This window comes from Megalops cyprinoides, chromosome 5, assembly GCF_013368585.1.
Source record: "Megalops cyprinoides isolate fMegCyp1 chromosome 5, fMegCyp1.pri, whole genome shotgun sequence".
Lineage (NCBI taxonomy): Eukaryota > Metazoa > Chordata > Actinopteri > Elopiformes > Megalopidae > Megalops > Megalops cyprinoides.
Genome location: NC_050587.1, coordinates 23,013,983 through 23,033,731, shown reverse-complemented (window position 1 = coordinate 23,033,731; position 19,749 = coordinate 23,013,983). Strand labels below are relative to the sequence as shown.

The 19,749-nt window shown below is 40.8% G+C and overlaps 1 protein-coding gene across 2 annotated transcripts in view; it reads right to left on the bottom strand.

Moving 5' to 3' along the window:
• Window positions 1–18,603: 18,603 nt before the first annotated feature.
• LOC118777795 (NMDA receptor synaptonuclear signaling and neuronal migration factor) overlaps window positions 18,604–19,749 on the bottom strand; it is a 30,576-nt gene continuing 29,430 nt past the window's right edge. For both annotated transcript variants that reach the window (XM_036528956.1, XM_036528957.1), the window contains one exon: window positions 18,604–19,463. In XM_036528956.1, coding sequence (XP_036384849.1) covers window positions 19,366–19,463 — 98 coding nt within the window. In that variant the 3' untranslated portion in view covers window positions 18,604–19,365. The remainder of the gene's footprint in view (window positions 19,464–19,749) is intronic.

Genomic DNA, 19,749 nt, shown 5'->3' with positions numbered 1-19,749 from the left:
AAGCGAAGCATGCCACACAGTCTGCTTCTGTAGCACTCTCTGCTGGCCTTCATCACTTTGGAACGCTGAATATACAAAAGTGTAGCCCCTGAGATGAAAGTTTTTGTAAGTGTTCTTTTTCTGTATCACAGTTTTCAGTGGCAGCCAGTAGGGTTCAAAACAATCACCAATGGAGAGGTAAGCAACCAGGGGCACAAAGCTAATTTACAGTTTCTGTGAAGAATTTTCAAACAATTGAGGACATAGGTAAACCAAGACTTAACTAAAAGAAAAAGGCTATGTTTGTTGATTGCCTTTTCACATGTGTGATTCCACTTGGTGTCACCCTTTTGAAAGAAGTGTGTGTGTGTGTGTGTGTGTGTGTGTGTGTGTGGTGTTCATACATCTATCAATTCAAAACAACTTTACGTGGAAAATCCAATGTGTGCATTGAATGGACAATTCAGGCAGAACACCAGTACCTTCATATCCTAACAACCAACTAATTCAAGATCAATGCAATATATATGGATTGTTTGTTTTTATTTGCTGTTACTGAAAGAGTAACTGAAATGTACAACCCATTTTGTCATAGCTAATTTGTTTTAACCCATAAGTTAAAATGGAGAGTCAGATTCATTCAAATGAATGAATATACTCATATTGTCCACTAGGCGGCAGCCTCTTGTCTCTATCTTAACACATGCCCTCATCTGGGCTAGTTTATAGTGTTTACCATTAGGCTAGATGTAAACCATTTAGAAGTTAAAAAAAAATAATAATGTTGAAATCAACGATTAATTTGTTTGATTATTTTGTCCAGAAAACAATGTTGAAAATGTACAAAAATCTGAATAGAAAATTTATTTTAGGGAACAAAATTAAATCACAGGAGAGGTTAATGTTCTATTTACAAAAGAATACAGTAGTTATGTTTGTTATATAGAAAGTAAATCCAACCAACTGCTGTACAACTGTCATGCGCATGAGTGGCGTTCCCATACTTCTAACCCATCTGCATTTTGTGGCTTCATGTATACAATGCTCAAAATTCTGTTATCCAAATGGTGCAATGTACTATAAGGCCCTAAAAGAACACAGGAACAAAAAAAAAAAAATTCTGTACTAACCCTGTCTCTGTGTTGCAGGTTTTGTTTGCAGATGTCTGTTTTATTGTTGCAGGATATACAGGAGCATGGTACTGTAAATAATTAATTTGCATTCCTACTGCAATCTTTTGCCTATGAGGAAGTCAGCTAAACCTGATTGATGCACTAATTGTAAGTCGCTTTGGTTCTGCGAAATGCCAAATTGTAAACATGTGACCTCACATTTCATTCTGGATTTGTATTGTTTTTTGGTGAGAATTGAAATCAGAATCTCACATTGCACTGCCCGGTTATATTGCCAGAATAGCTGTGTTCAACCAGATATAACACCATATTAACATTAATGTAGTAAATAAAGTCTTGTGTTCCTTACATTACAGTTCCCCAAACTGTAGAGACGTAAGGTACATTCACCACCAGTGAAAAAAGCATGAACAACAGTATTGCTTGCAGGTTCAATTTTGGATGTTAGTGTTTTCTATAGATGACAGGAGAGCAAGGTACCTTTTTGGAGTCAGCAGCAGACACTGTAGTGGTACAAACTGTATGGTGGGGGATTTCCAGGGGTGGAGCTAGTGATAAGTAACTGAACATCACTGCATCAAACCCTGAGACAACTGCACTTCCAGAACCTTCCAATAGCAGACTCTTCCTGGCCCCGAGTCTCGGAAGGATACTATTACACACAAACAGTACTAATGAACACTGTGTGAGGAATAGATTTACTTCTCTTTCGAGGCTAACAATGTGGTAAAATAGACACTCACAGCTTGAATCATTTCCGTAGATTGATAGCCTGGTGAAACAGTGCAAAAAAACTCGTAAATAATATGCATACATGATGAGACACATGGATCTATCTTCAAAAACAGAAATGGAGCACAATTTTTCTACCTTGCAGTGATTTAATGGCTGTGATTTAAAGCTGCAGTTAAAGGAATGGGATGGAGGGGGCTCTTAAATAAAAGAGATGGCGGCACTATTTAACGAGACGTTTTCCCCACACTGCCAAGTGCCGCTAATGACCAGCCAAGCTCAGACTGTCAATGAATGGCTACAGATTTAGTGTTGTGTACAGAATGGGAGCTGTTCCATTCGGGCTTCAGTGACCACTGCTTCTCAACCTGATCTTCGCCATCTGAGGTCAGTGTAATGACAGCTTGCTGCTATCTGTCTATCACCTGAAAGCAGGAACTGGACAAAGATCCAGTGCTGCATGAACTGTATGAACATACCTGAACACAGTATACTGTACATTGAATATCGTGTTCATTGAGCACTGTGCGCAATGCATATCCCCAAACACAGAGAACTGTATTAAGAATGCTTGTCACGTTTACCTATGTTCGGCAAATGCTGCTGAAGTTTTGCCTTTGAGGCGATAAAAGCATTCAATTCAGTTCCAGTTTGAAGTGTCTGTCACTGTCAGTGTTTATTACAGCATCCGAACTGCTGTTCGCTCACTGCAGTCAATTTAATGTAGACAAGGAGGTCACTACAGGCTCTCTTAACTGTCTGTGAGTGAGTGTGTGTGTGTGTGTGTGTGTGTGTGTGTGTGTGTGTGTGTGTGTGTGTGTGTGTGTGTGTGTGTATGTGTGTGTGTGTGTGTGTGTGTGGAAGAAGGGGGTGTTTGTGTGTAGACATGTAAATATGTGTGTATGTATGCGTATGTGTATGTGTATACTGCGTGTGGTGGTTGCGGTTGTGAATTGTGACAATGTGGAACCACTGTGGAAGTAGTAGGCTAGGAGAGTAAAACCAACAACATTATATGGAGCCTGAGGGTCTTTTGTAAGGCTTTAGCTTTCCCTCACTACCCAGATGTTTTAATGTAGTTTTGAGAAAGAGTGTCATGTGATTCCTCCATCTTTATTCTTGGAAATATCACATGACCAGTGGGATATTGTGTTCTAACAGTGCAGTAGTCCCCTCTCTGTCCTGTTTCTCATTGATATGCACTGGTTTTCTAAGAATGCCAAAGACGTATCAGCTACCTTCAGCTAACTTTTTAAGCCTATTGAAATGGACAGTGACGTGCTGAGCTTACCCAAAATCAGTGTCAGGGCTCGATATTTCCAGGTGAGACAAAGTTGACAGAAGTTGCCGATGCCCCGTGCTGAGTCCACCGGAGAAGGGGAAGTGGGTCACTCGGTCAGTTTGTGGTTTGTCCCCTGGAGAGCCTACAGCTCTGTTACACAGACAGGTATTAAAATAGCCTGCAGTCTTTCCGCCACCTCCTGCTCTAGAGGTGCCACAGGGACGAGGGATAGCATCTGCCAACAGAGGGCGTTTGTCCATAGATCACCGCCGACAGGCTGATGGTGACAGCACATATGGCTAAGCAGTCTCCTCATCCCCGAGAGCTGCTGTCTGAGAACAGAGAGCAAAGTCGGGGGGGGCAAAAAGGGAGGACTGGGGAGACAGGGATCTCAGTACAGACACAGTGTTTCGAACATAGCAATTATGATTATGACTCATATGGAGACACCTGTCTATTCATCTGTTCAGTCTGGGCAATATGGACCTGTCTGTATTGCAGGTCACCCACTGTTAGGATGTGCACAATGATAAACAAAACAACTACAGCTTACAGGCACAATTTAAGCCTACAAGCTCTCTTTAAACAAGCTCACCCCATATGGTGCCACAGACATCTGTACACAGTCCGCATACAGTACTACAGAATTAAATACACATTCCTCACATGGTACCACATACATCACTAAACACTTCCCATTCAGCACCACAGGTAATAATACATACTCCTCACATAATACCATAGATATCAATGATACCCTGTGTGTTGCCATAGACAACAATTTGTGCTCCTCATATGGTGATACAATATAAAATCAATGCACATCCTTCTTGTGGCACCATAGATATCAATACATACTCCTCAAGTTACCTCATCTGGTTATCAATATATGCTTTTCTACCACAAACATCAGTACTCATTCCACTACAACACAAATCAATACACTCCAGTGTGACAAAAATCAATACATACTCTTCTACCACAAACATTAATACACACTGATAATCAATACATCGCTGACAAATCTGAACACTTACTCCTTATGACCATTACTGTCATTTTTTTATCCAAAGCAACTTACAAAATTACTGTTTTTACATGCTACCCGTTAATACAGCTGGATATTTACTGAGGCAATTCTGGGTTAAATACCTTGCCCAAGGGTACAGCAGCAGCGCCCCAGCTGGGAATCGAACCAGCAACCTTTCGGTTACCAGTCCACTCTCCACTGTGATAAACATCTATGCATACTCCACAACAACAATCAGTTAATACTCATCTATAACAAACCTCAATATCTTGTTACTACAAATATTGAAATGCACTCATTTATGACAATCATCAATACAAACTTCTTCCCACAAGTAAACACTTGTGTCTCAGACATTTTAAAATGAATTAAGAGCAAGAGAAATTAAGAAGAAGAGAGAAAGAGGCAAAGAAAGGAAGAGAAAAAGAGGAAGTGGAAGAGATGGAACTAGAAAGGTGTTCACGAATGACACAAAGTGATCATCCTCGCGTTGAGCAGGCCACGGTTCTGTGACATGGAGTGAGAGAGCACGACAGGAGCGTTGGTGTGACGTCATCGCCGGGACACCTGTGAGGACACGCTGCGCTTTTTCAGAACAGACACGTAGACCAAGGGGGCAGAAGAAGAGCAGAATAATAATGACTAGATTCTCCAAGACTCAGCGCAGTGGAAAAGAACATGATCTTGACCGACCGTTTCGTGAGAAGGCCGGACATCTCAAATAAGACCCGGAGAAGTCTGACATACGGACAGGAAGTGACAGTCTGTGCCAGATTAGATTACTCTACATTCGGCTGTAGGATGGTGTTCAGCATCGAGAATTTGACTGAGGCAGGATAGAAGATACTTAATTATTAAGGTGCCTCACTGAGACATTGTAAAACTGTTGTCTGAGCCTGCGGGTGTGTGTATGTATGTCTCCAGTATGTGAGAATGTGCACATTTGTTTATGTGGACGTGTGTGCCCATTTAAACTGTCTACATTTGTTTATATGTGTATGTCTGCGCATGTTTTAGGAATTGAGAGCGAATTTGGGGAGAGAGGGCGTGAACAGAAAAAAGAGAAAGAGAAAAGAAAGATGAAAAAGGAGAAATAGATGATTGACAATGTAACAAAAAAAAAACAACTGAAATGTGAAGGTTTTACTGTTGTCAGTACTGCATTTCTGTGAATCTCTGAGTGCGTGTGTGCTTATTTATTCCAGTGTGTATCTGAATGTGCGTGTGAGTGTGCATGTGCATGTCTGTTCTTGTATGTATGAATGTCAGGATAGAATACTGGCAAGCATACGTGTACATACAAATACCGTGAAGCCCCTCTCCTCTCTCCCTCCCTCTCCCTCTCTCCCTCTCCATCCCTCCCTCTCTCTCTCTCTCCTGCACTGAACATATCTCCACATCTCCCCTGACATTTTTCCCTCCCCTATAGCATCCTCCCACTTGACTACAAACCGAGGACATACATAACATGAGAGGTGGCTGAGTGCGTCTGGGGGGCCATCACTTCAACCGCCATCAATCGGCCACTTCACATTACATCAAATTTCTATCAACACGCCCTCTCCCTGCTCCACTGAGCATGCTCCCGGCCTCTGAAGGCCTTCCACAGCAGTACGAGTAATAAGGAAAAAAAAAGGAAGCACAGCACATCAGCACCACCTTGTTTCATTTCCCTTCCCATTTGAAAGCTGTCACATCTGCTGTCACCTCCTCCATTTCTCTGTCTTTTGGGTTTTTGCTTTTTTGTTTTTTTTTTTGTTTTGTTTTTCAAGCAGAAGAGATGGAGGGGTGACATTTTACTCCTGGAGGGAAGACACCTCAGTGCTTCACAAAAAAGTACAAAACACTGAATCCGTTAGCGCTTGTCGAACGTGACTGCAACCCCAAGGTAGTGTCCATAATAAAACCTTTCACATCTTTCACTTCCTTCTGTTTTTCTTTTAATTACCTTTCTGAGTCAATATCTGTAAGTACCTTACATCTTACAAATAAATGTATGTATGGATAGGACCTGCTAAACTTTAAAAACTGGTTTGGGTGGATGGGGGATTTTATTTATGGAGAGTAAATGGAATGGGATGCATGTGAATATACGCTCCCTCTCTCTTTATTTGAAGCTTAATTTTGTCTCATCTGTGGCTCAGCTAGCAGTCAAAAGCTAATGAAGTAATCATTTATATGCATGCCTATTTAACGTCACATTAAACACACACACACACAGCCTCACAAACAAATGCCCATACACTCAGATATTCACACACTAACAAACCCACACTCATATTCATATACACATGCATCATACACACACTCACAAAGACTCACAGACTCAGATTCAAACACTCATAGGTATTCTAATAGATAGATAGATAGACTATGTAGAATTCCAAATAATGTAATACTTGTTTACACTGGTCCCTGAAACTTTAGCACATAGAATACCTACATTGTGAGAAAGACAGAAAGATACACATGGAGTGAAAGATTCAGAGAAAGAAGAAATTACTTGTGCTAAAGCAAATGTTTCATTCACTGTATGCTGGATCGATATTAGCTGGGTTTGAATCAGAATATTCGTTCAAATTCAATTGGAATTCTATTGGAAACTGTAGTGACTGTGGAAAGTCAGGCATCCATGCCCCAGGTTTTGAATTTGATTCAGTTAGAGAAAATGAGCTATTCATTGTTAATGTTCATTAAATATATATATGTTATATGTTATTCATGTTCGTTCTAATCGTAGAACTGTACACTGTACGCAAGTTCTATCCAAAATGCTGTGTCATTGTTAAACTATCCCTAACTGTGGCTTTTATAAATGACTGACAAGATATCAAGTTACAAAAGCAACATAAATATTAGAATATTTATTTAGTTGTACAATCAAAATACTACCCAGATTTCTCAGTAGCTGACCCTAGATCTGTAGGAACATGCAGGGAGATACCAGGGTCAGCTGTGTAGCATAGCAATTAAGTAATTGTGCTTGCATATGAGCATATTGCATGTTCATCTACCATCTGAGGTACACTTTTTTCTGGTCTTTCATCCCCTCGAGCACAAATATGTACAATGTAGAATATTGTTTTGTGATATTGTAATGTATTTAAGGCATTCTAGTAGGATACCTCACAAATAGTTCATCTGAAATGCAATATGCGGTGTGAAGTGTGACAACTGCTTTGTTAAAGGCACTAATTTAGCAAAAGTTTGATTGATTTCAAGAGTGTCACATGAGAAATGAGACTGAATAACAAAGATCTCTCAAACAAGCTGGCATACCTATTATTCTATCTCTCCAGTGAAGTCTCTACCTCTCACATCCCTTGAAATGGAGAGAAATGAAGGAGCAGTAATTAAGAAAATGAGAGGAGGAATTAAAGGTGTGAGACAATGGTGGAGCTCAGCTGGAGATAAAGCTTTGCAGAGGCCGTGCAGGCAGTGAGAATCATTCTGCTTTTCATAATGCTGGCGGGGGCCCGTGCTTCTTCAGTGTCATATTAACGAGACAGGACAATTCAGTACAAACTGGAAAGTAACATTCAGAAATCATTTGTCAGAAGACTCAGGAAGCCAAGGTTGACAGATTGGGAATATTCCACATGGGGGAAAACGTGCAGTGGGACTTTGTTGAGAGTAATCTGGCAACCCTGGCCTCTAATTATTCACTGATTCACTGACTGAAGAACAACAACAAAATTTTCCATGACGCATGCACTCATTATTGCTTTATTAAGCCTTAATAACATAACATATTATGAAGTGTCACCCATTCCTCTAAGCGGTCTCTGGAGCAGGCCGACTGTGTTGCATTAATGCCACTGTACATGTAGGCCTTGATCTTAGAATCAGCAGTTCGAAACTGCTGAGTGTGCACGGCTGGGAGTCGTTCTCCCCCACCAGGTCCAGCGGTTCACCAGCAACACCAGAACAAAGAGAAATAAACCCAATGGAAATATAAAAGGTTCTGAATCAGCAGCGGAGGATTGCAGACTTCTGCAGGTGTCAGCCTTTCACTTGTTCCTCCTCTCTCTCCGCTTCACTTTCCCCGACCAGTGGTTTTGCCAAGGGGGAAGCTCTCTCGGAGGAAGGAAGAGAGGACCTCTGGCTACAGGGAAGGAATGAAAGCGATAGGAGGGAAGGAGGGAAGGAGGGAAGGAGAGGATGTAAAGAAAGCTCACACTGATAGAGTCATACACACGCATGCACACACACACACACACACACGCACACACACACATTCACACACCCAAACATGCACCCACAGGTATACCAATTTATGCAGTCAAACAAACACATGCACACAGGAACACAAATACACAAATGCTCTCACAAATACACAGGCTCAAATATGCATATACGTATATGTATATACTTTCTCTCACTCATACAAACACACACACACACACACACAGAGTACAGAACTGCTCACCTTGGTTTTCCATTACCAGAGCAGTTAACCACATTAGACAGATGTTTAAATGCTGGGTTTTGACAGTGATGTGAGCTGAAGTAATTCTGTAGCGTTCTGCCTGCTGAACTTTCTGCTCTTGAATATAACATGACAAACATCAATAAGTACTTAGACTGAAAAAACCATAGAGGGAACAGTTCATCAGGAAGGCAGTACCCTTGTGGATACCTAACAGATCTCATTTTATGCAACAGGAATTGGAGAAACATATGAAAGATAATACAACCGATGCTCAGATTTATTCCAATCACATGTGTGCACAGGTGCAACTCTACACTGCTCTTCATCAAAACAAAAACAAAAAAAAAAGATTTTTCCATTTTCTCTCTGTTTGTGACTGACAACTTTCCACAGAGAAAGTTCCACAAATCAGTACCTACATAAATCATCCATCACAGAAGCCAATAAATCCAACATTCGCTCATTTACTTGTTGGGCCAGACAGCCTAGTTCTGTCAGTTCAACTTTAGATAAATCATGGCACTGATACTACAGTATCTTTTACCATAAGATAAATAATGATACATATACTAGTCTTTTGATATTTTAGGATGAATAATAGCACTGATACTGCGATCATTTTTAGATTAAGACAAATAATTACGCTAATACTACAGTCTTTACTATTTAATAATAATAATAATGCAATCTACTTAGTAGATTATAATAATGGCCCTAGCGCTGCAGCAAGGCCTAGTTCTTCAGAATAAAACAAGAAATTGCCAAAATGCAGATTTCTAGACTGAAGATGAAATCAGTTCACTTGTGGAGCGCTTAAAGAACACCGTTTTTGTTTCAGTCTCCAGAGAAATTAGTTTCTAGCTTTTTAACAGAAAAAAGCAAAAGGGAATGTAAACACAAAAATAAGAAGAAACAAAAAGAAAAAAAACAAAACAAAACAGAAGATTGTACTTTTATTAACCTATGATGTAACGTGGTTGCGATTTTGATAACAGCCGAGACAGCATAGGAGTAAAAGATGTATGGGGAAAATAGTCATTAGCCAATGAAACAAGGCCTAGGAGGAATGTTTGACTCTGGAAACTGGAAGAACCGCTCATGGTGAAATCTCCAATGGCTTCCAAAGGGCATGGATGAACTCTATTCAACACTAAACCTGACTGATTCATAACTTTGATTCACAGTTACGGGCAAAAGGGGGTCAAAGGAATTCGCTCTTCTGATTGACCGAGACACCCCATATGACCTGTTAGGTTCAATCACGGATCAGTGGGCATTTTGTAAAGATATTTGCACTGTCTCTTCCCTCTCGTCCCTATCTTTGTTACTGTAATGGTCAGACAGAGTGTCCCATCCTATAACATCAAAAAGGATGGACAGTGGGCAAAAAATCAGACCTTTTCTCATCATTATTCAGCCTTAGATCCGATTAAGACAAAAGGATGAAAGTATGAGTCACAGTTAATAAAGTAACATGGAACTGGCTAGAAAACCTAGCAACCCACTGTGTCGATGATAAGGGGGTCTTCTCCTCACAGAAATATCAAAAGCGGGAGCTGGTTGCACACTAATAGAGTTTTGCAGGCATTGCGTATGTTGAATATTTAAGGGCTGGTGTCTATATTGGGGCAAAAGATGCACCACTGAATTATGGTGAATTACTGTGATGACTTCTGTTAGTGGAGTCAAAGGCGTTAATGTGGTTCATATTAATATGAGAGGGATAAAGGGAAAAACACCTCAGAGGCATGGATACTCATGCCATCTTTACTCTCTCTCTCTCTCTCTCTCTCTCTGGTCTTTTCTCAGTGTCAAGGGCGATTGATTGGACCTTTCAGAGTTCAATCCAATTAACCTTCAAACATCAGAACATGAGGGAGAGATGGAGAGAGAAGGAGAAGGAAAGAGAGAAAAATATAGAGGGTGAGAGAAAGCTCCAAATTGAACTGGAATAAGTTTCACATCATTAGCGCACACAAACAAATCAAAAATCAATGATTCATGAATGGAACATTCCTTCAAAAAAACAAACAAGCGAATCTGAAAATCCTGACACAGGACCTAAACACAAATATAAAATTGTCAAAATATGTCACATTTAAAAATACAAATGAAGGTAAAAGTTTAACCTTCTTGTTAATATTCATTGTATTGCGTAGCTATCTTCGTCTTTTTTGCAAAAGTTTAGCTGTATAATCATTTGTTGTCTCTTGTTATTTGTCACTGTTGCTTTGGAAACATGGTCTAATATCATGTCAATAAAGCACCCTGAAATTGCATTGAAATTGAAAACTGCGAAGGGGGGCAGAGGGTGACAGAAAGAGGAAGGGGGGGGGGGGGGGGTCCAGATCTGACCAACGAGGGTAAGGCCAGTATATCACTTACAGGAGAAGCAGAGAATGTGCAGAAGACAGAGAGGGATCTCTTCAGTCAGATATCTCCTGGACATATTTACCCACCATGTTTCTGTAGAAGGGAAGATAATGCACTTTACGTAGCGTGTTACGATACAGATGCATCACTGCTTGCTTTGTTATTCTCTGATTTAACAAGCGATAAGCACCGACCAAGGGTAACAGTTCCCCTTTAAAAACCCTATTTCTCAGCCAGAGCTTGGTTCAGGGCACCATATCAAAATCGCTGCTGCCTTGCCATGATTGAATCTGACTGCGTCCATTTTGCCCTGGTAACTCCCAACTTGTAAGTGCCCTCAATGAACTCACAATTGATGTTATTTTTTTCCAACTTGGTTGTCCTGAAACTAATATAAGATCTGATTTAATCTTTGGGGAGCCAGTCCAGGTTATTTTTCTGACCCCCCCCCTCCCCATCATCTCCTCTGCCATCATGTCTGACCATATCAGCTTATTAAAAATGATCATAACAGATGCCTTCCACATACAATCCAACATGAAATAGAGATGTGCATATGGAGAAGAGCCAATCAAAATGACTGACATATTCGCATTGAATCATTGTTTACAGCCTTTTATAAAAATGAGTTAAACCCCATATCACTAATAATATAAGTTTACACATGAAGTTGTTTGCACTACAAAGACATGAAACAGCCCTTAACATTAACAAGCGTGTAATCAGCACTTATCAGGTAAGCACAGAGTCTTGATTTCATGCAAGGTCTTGTTTTCCTTCTCAAGCCCTATAAATTTGCATGATGTTTCTGTTCCAGACACCCCTGGTTCTCCACTTAAGTGGGAACCACTGTATTTTCAAACAGTCTGTTAAGTAGCAGGAGCAAGACCACGGAGAGAAAATGATAATTTGCTCATTATGCACAGTTGGGGAATTTTAATCTAAGTTTAGATTCATTTTTTTTCTGTCTCATACTCATTGCTAACAGAGTTCTGAAGGGCCCCGAGTGAACACCATCAGAAAGCATTTCAATAACAAAGGCAGCTCAGTGTTAGAGTGGCAGTCTATGATGTCCTTCAGAGCAGCTGGCGCTGGTGCGGTTTGAAGTGCAAAACAAATTCATCACCATGAAATCAAGCGGCCGCAGGATATCACAAAGCCTTCCTGACACACCACACGGCTCTAACTTCACTGTTAGTTCTGTCATTTGTTTTTTCTTTCAAATTTGTTACTAATGGTATGGATGTTGGCGCTCACTCTGTAAGCCCCCTAATTTTACACCTGGTCCTTGTTGATAAATTAGACGACTTAAAAGGAAAACTTTTACTGAAACCTTTGGTTTGGAAACAACACACCGATCATACTTGTGTTTTTTGGGTAGGTGATGTGACGTTCTTTCTTTTCACCCCTCAATTTTGTTACAGGACTTCTACATTTTCTAAGTGTATTTTTCTGAAACAAAGGTTACCGACTAAACTCAGATCTAGTTATGAAGCCTACGATAATAAACCTTCATGTAATGTAACTCACCTTCATAGAACCATATTATATATATCACAATAAATCTTTATTTATTAGGTTTTTATGAGATATATATATGTGTGTGCTAATTATATCACACAAACATCATATTTGTTCAAGTGAAAGTAGTTTAATATGAGAAAAGATAAATTAACAGCCCTGGCCTCCTCAGTAATAAAAGTTACTGACATTTATTTGTGTTGGAGAATACAGAAACAACATATTTTTGGTGGTGTATAATGTAGCTATGGATGTTTTATAAAGCATTTATAACTGTGCCACATGTTGCCTTTATTTCTGGAATTGTCTTAGTTTATATATACAATCACTTGTTTTATGCCTGATTGGTTTTAAAATTTATTCAGGAAAAAAAGATTTCCTTTTATCATCTTGCTGGAAAGAACTTTAGATTTGGGTTTAAAAAGTTCTCCTACAACATCAAAAATATGTTATTAATAATAATAATAATAATAATTATTATTATTATTATTATTATTATTACAGGTAGTAGTAGCAGTAGTAGTACTAGAGTAGTCACAGTAGTAAAATCATCATCACCACCTTCATCATCATCATCATCATCATCATTATTATTAGTAGTATTTGGATATTTCTGGTTGCAGTCTCACTGGAACGTATTGTCTTTTTTCTCATTCGCAGTGCATTGCCACACCCATTAACCTTCCCTGCTCAGTCCATAGTTATCATAAAGCTCAATGCAGTCTGGTGAGGGCGCTGGGGGGTGAGAGGCTGGGGACTGCACTGAGGAGAGGGAGATTCATTTTCACACTGTGCAATTTCCCTTTTCACAGGTCGCGAAACAGCTGACTAATGCCTGGGAGGGAGCTTAGGCACCCTTTGCAACGGGACCTCCACTCACTGACATTCATCCTGCTGGGAGTTCCGAGCCCTGTCGCGACATTTCAGTCACTGTCTATTTTTAAACCATCAGTAGGGGGGTTAGCACGCAGTTCTAATCTTATATAAGCACATACACGGGTCCTGGCCACACTGTGCAGAAACACTAATGAAGTTCTTGGACTCATTATTTTTAATGAGTATCAGCTCTGAGGGCTGTTAATTGTGCCTCCATAAAATCCGACAAACACCAATTAAACACAAAATAGCCACCTGAATATGGAAAGTGATGCTTTTTGGTGGTCTTTTGGGGTTTGGCTTTGAGGTTTAGGACTGGGGGGGAAAGGATGCCCTAGATCTCTGGCTTGCATGCTCTCTCCTTCCAAGCTGTACCAATGGCAGACAGAGGGGTTTGTGCAAGCAGCTGGCTAATCACAAGATTCTGTTCACATATGTTTAGAGCGACCCTTTGCTTGCAGTTTATCATACATAAGAACAAACATTGAAACAATTATCCATGTGTTTCACCTAGATCCTTGAAGAAAGGGATTATGGGGCAGAGTAGGCATGTCTAGGGTTTCATAACATAGGTGGAGTTTTTTTTGTGCATGTGGTGGTTGGTGGGGGTGGGGGTGGGGGTGGGGGTATGTAATTTATTAGCCTTTGTAGAGGAACAGAAAGCCAGAGAAGATTGCTCAAGGATAAATTGGGCTCTGGGATGGGCCAGATAAACCACCTGAAATGGAAAGGCATACACATCCTTATTTATCATCGTGGTTCTTATCTGCAGTTCCTGCCTCATGGACAGCCTTGGAAAGCTATTCCACTGAAGTATACATCGCCCTGTCCTATGAAAAGATATTTTTACCCTTTTTTGTCCTCTCACTATTGTTTCACCATTTGAATTCAAATCATTCAAATTTGTTGACAGCATACTTACAGAGAATGTATCACACACACCAAGGGACAGAAGAAAACCATGTGTCTGATTGGGTTTTTGATTGAGTTAGCTGGTGTTTTCGCTGACTCTCTCAAAGATTAAAATCATGGCAGGTGTGGGGGGGGGGGTTGGGGTTCTCAGCATCTCAGTGCTGTAGAGGAAGGGACAGTCCCTCACTTTACGAACACTGTACAGGTGAACCACACGGCAGAGAAAACTGCTCCCCCTACCAGAATGAAACTCTAATTCGGCACTGTGCTTACAATATGATATCTGTGATATGGTGAGATAAATGACACAAGCAAAAGTGAGGTTTTCCATCCCCCTATGAGTTATAATGTGCATGCTTAGGTTTCATAATGTCACTTTTTGTCGATTTCTTAATGCTCCTTCTCCACAACAGTGCTAGATCCAGGCTAACGTGCTTTGTTCAGGTTTTGGGTGGTTTTACCTTTTGTCTGTTGTTGAGTTTAAAGAGAATGAACTTCCACCTGCTACCATTACCAGTACTAGCCATTTTACATAGCACTTTGCATAGAGCCAGCTAGCATAGTCACAGTGTTGTTTCCATTGGCACTAGCAATTGAGGAGATAAACAAAGGAGGAGGTTGCATTCCCTTATCTTTCAAACTGCAGAAAAACTCCAAACTCAAGAATTCATAATAGTGTGAAGGAGAGCCTTGCCAGCTTCCACACAGACAGATGTCATTGGTACCATCAAGCACAACTTCCTTCTTCCTCTGCCTAAGCAGTAGGCAGTGTTCCACTACACTCCACTTTCCAATTACCAGACAGCTCATGTGTTCCAGCTCTGGTCGTGGGTAATGCCATGGAATCCCAACCCCAGCCTGCATCAATCTTGACCCAGCCCTACACTGTACAAGTAGTATATTCAGCCAAACTGGTTCCAGGCTTACACTTGGAAAGAAATATAGTGAGCCAGACTGGCTCCAGCATTACAGTTGAAATGGGGTATTTTAAACCTGCCTGATTCCAGCTCTATGGTGGAAAAGCGATGTAACAGGCTAGCCTGATTCCAGCAATCCAATTCTGAATGAACAAAAAAAAAATAAGAGACACTCATTTTTATTATTTAAAACTGGATACATTTTACTGAAAAAATGCTTTAAAAACAATTGATACTGGTCAATGCCAGCAAAGAACAGTGTTTTAACACATTGAAGATGACAGAAGTAACAGCAAGCTTGACTGTTAAATACAATCTCTCCTTGCACAATGCTAGTTCTAATGAATGTATACTACATAGGTTTGTCATTGCTGTTAGTAGTTTCAAATAAGACCATTAATATTATTGTTAGAGCAACAATTGTTGTATTATTCACATCATAGTAACTATAACCTCAAACAAAACACATTCTTTTTTTATATGGAGAGTCCCTGTGGAATAAGAAAACAATCACCCACAACTGGATTAGAACTTTAGAGTTCTAGTTGCCCCCTGTGGCTTGAAATGTTGCTGTTTTAAACAAATTTGAACAAAAACAGTATTTCTGACAAAACAACGAAGTACTTTCAGACTCTTCTGCAAATAGTAGAAAAGAACGAAAGAATAAAAAAAAAAAACAATCTTTCTCCAAGGAGAATAAATTCAGACAATAATGAAACCTTGGGCTCCCTTCAGTCCTGGAGGGCAGCTGAAATGACATCAATCAATCATTCCCCATCTAACCCAATCATCTTCTGATGCTGAGCGGCAAGCAATCTCTCGATATATATTTGCGGGGTAATGAAAACAAAACAAAGCAACATCAAACCAAACAAACTCCTTTGGAGCTGGAAATAAAACAGCAATTACAAAAGAGCAGTTTTCATTTCCTGTTTGTAACAGGATCTTGCATTTCAAATAAATCTTCACACATGTCTCACCCAGGAAGCACTTTACACCACTGTCAGGATTCACATTTAACAGAGTCACTAGTTTTCCTCATACGAATGTCATAAACACCATCCTGGCTATACTTTGTAGATCTCAGGTAAGCAGCAGATAGCAGTCAAGAGTGATTTGGTCAGCTAACAGGTGAGTTCATGCTGTGTCATAAATTTCATCATAAACAGAGGCCACAGTTGAGGCCCAACAGCACACAGGTATTGTCCCAATGACTATTGCTACTGAAGAGTATTTTCACTTCTTTGCAAAAAGGAAAGAAAAAGAAACCTCACATTTCCAAACAAACAGGCAAGCAGGTCCAACAGTCGCCACAGTGCCACTGTGATCCTCAGACTGTCGCCATCACTCTCTGTTTTGGGCCAAACATCTGTTCATCCCAGACGTCGTTTTCTGTTCTTCTGGCTCCAGCTTGCTGGCTCGGTCACCCATCATCCACCCCCCCCCAACAGCCCCCCCCCCCCACCTTTCTGAACGCAGTCCAGGCACTCCTATGTTGTGTATAATTAGGTGCATTCGCGAACACAGACACTGTATATTCTTTATAAGGAGTGCCTTATTGCTGTGTTTCATGTACACAGGCACCCACCCGCACACAACCTAGAAGCTCTCTCCCCGTCCAAAACAGTGCTGAGCTCTCCAGTGTGTCTCCGCAGATGGCTTCGTAATTACTGAATTACTGGGGGATCTGGCCAATTCATTAAGTGCTGAAATCATGTCTGGACAGGAGCCCAGTCGGGGCACTTGGAGTGGACGCTGAGACCGCTCAACTGTCCCGGTGAGGCCAGTGGTCATTCCGCCAACAGTGACAACAGCTACAGTCAATTATATTGGTTTAGTTGACTGGGAGCAGGGTACTGCTAGGCCCCCCTCACTTCCTGACACACAGATACATGTAATTATCTTTATAATAATATAAAATGAATATTGTCTTGTTTGTTTATCATCATTATCTAGTACTCAGTCCCTTAGTGCTGAGGCCTCATGGTCTACAAATGTGGTTCTTTATGTCACAAGGCCTATGATGATGATAATAATAATAATAATCATCATCATCATCATCATCATCATCATCATATGCCACAATGAATGTTTTCCTACTGACATTTTAAGAATTCCATTCCATTCCATTTCAGAACCTAGAGAATTCATGTACACACTGTCCCCTTTCCAAATTTCAAAAAGCAGTTGATTCAGCACTAAAATCCACTCCCCCAAACTAATTTCACAGACTCTGAGCTCTCATAGTCCCTCCACACAGACTGGAATACACACAGCTCTGTTGGGATGGTTGCTCTGGTGGAATTTTCTGAAAATGTAAATTCTGTCCCTGTGTCTTGGATTTTATCATTTCAGCACAGTTTCCTGGCTGAAAAAAAAGAATGAAAGAAATGTTTCCCACATACAAACGTGTGTATGTGTTTGTATTTTCAATCAAAGAAATAATGAAAAAATAGAAACTACTCCAAATTCCAGCAAAATCTACCATCATCTAAGGCACAAATGCACAATATGTTTCTTTACTTATCATGACACAAATCATATGATCTGAAATGATGAGATTTTAATCTCTGTAAAATACATTTAAAACACATCATTTTACCATGAGTGTATTTGCCTCCCAGACACCATAATCCAGGGCAATTTACATGGCCTGTCCACAGGTAATCCATTTATATATGTAACATACAGCTCATGGCCACGTCAGCACCGGCCCAAAAAGGATTTAAACCCTCTACTCCCGAGTACAGCACCCTAATCCTTACCACACACTGCAGCCCAGGATGTTCCTGCGGAGGCTGGACTGATGCTACAGTTGCTGGTTTGCATGGTAAAGAACATGATCTCTAGACTCCAAGCTCCACAAAGGAACTAAAATGGGAAACAGAATTCACCCACTGCGGCATCACTCAGGCATCACCTCCCGAGACATCGTTCTTCTCATCAGGTTGATAGATGGCAAGTTGGCCAGCCACCAGTAAAGCAGTGAAATGCACAAATTTACTTCATACATTTTGGTTTGTACCTTTAATTTGGAGCGACGAAATCGAATTGGCAGACGCAGATGAAATAACAGAGTCTGACCCTCTCTGGACCAGCCAACACTATTACCACAAAGATAGAGACAGATCGGTGCTACCTGACGAAGCACAGCACAGTGACCAAACAAGTGCACCTCCGGTTGGGGCGAGAGGTTGCTGAGTGACACGGGCAGGCAAGGCAAATCAACTGCCATGCCATGGCATGGACTCCACATGGATAAAAGCCTGCTTCAAGTCAAGGAGGCTAGGAAACAGTTCCTACTACACAACACGTCCCTGGGTCTCACTTTTGACCTACCATAAGAAGTGATAAAAGACACATAATCACTTACACACACACACACACACACACACACTCCTGCAATGACCTTCTGTCACCCAGTCTCCCATCCTACTCAATCATGCCCAGAAACAAATCTCCCAATGAATAAGAATGCTGAGATTTTGCTGGGGTAGGACTTTAAAACGGTCGAAAGGGAGGTCATTTCAATGGCTAAAATCCTGAGTTACTCAAAAAAGAGTCAATAAGAAACACCATGACAACACCATCAAAAATAAAGATCTGCCATAAAGGCATGTAGACCATTTGTATGACTACAGGTATATTATATCATTGTGTGGCACAGTATATATAGATGATTTGTTGTCTAAGGTTATGTTGAATCTTCTGAAAAGTACAAACAAATCAACACAGCCCCTAACAGGGACTAATTTAGAGTCCAGAAGAGAAATGTCCTTTGAGTCCCTGTCCCCCTATGGTGGATGTGACAAACACACTCACCAAAATAAAAATGTCTTCACACCTTCCTCATCCTCCTCTTCTTCCTCCTTCCTTTTGTCTTCCTCTGACACTCCTGAGGGCTCTCATCTCAGTCTTCTTCAAATGCTTTTTCCCCTATTTTTCACTCCTTGCTTGACGTCATGTTTAGAGTAAAAAAAAGGGGAGCAACAGGGGGCTGTGTAATGTCACTGTCCTCGTCTACCTCGCCCTTTGACGAGAGACCAAAGCGTTCAAATTTGTGTCCTTGTCACCGCGCCCCGGCCCCCTTGTCTTTGCCCTCTTTTTTTCTACTGAATGCCGTCATAACGGCAGGCCTCGTCATGGAACATTGGGCTGCTAATGACGGCAGAGCAGGGTCACAAAAGGTCATCGTAATCAAAGAGTTTAGAATGCTGGCGAGTTTTCCACAGGCGGTAGAGGCGGAAGTCAAAGTACAGCTCGATCATCTCTTTACCTGGATTGAGAGGATAGAGGGAAGGGAGGAGAGTACAGGAGAGGAGAGAAAAGAAAATAGGGGAGATAGAGCGATAAAAGGGGAAAGGAGGAGAGGGGACAGGATCATACATTAATATCACCATTAGTAACATCACCTGTCCCGTCCTGACTTCCCTGTAATGAAAAGGGTAATGTCTTCGGCAAATGTTATACAATGTTCCCTTTATTCCAGATTACTGCACCGTCCTCATTTACTGTCTGTACTCCCCGTCTCACTATGAGTCACAGTGGGTCTCCCAGGAGCT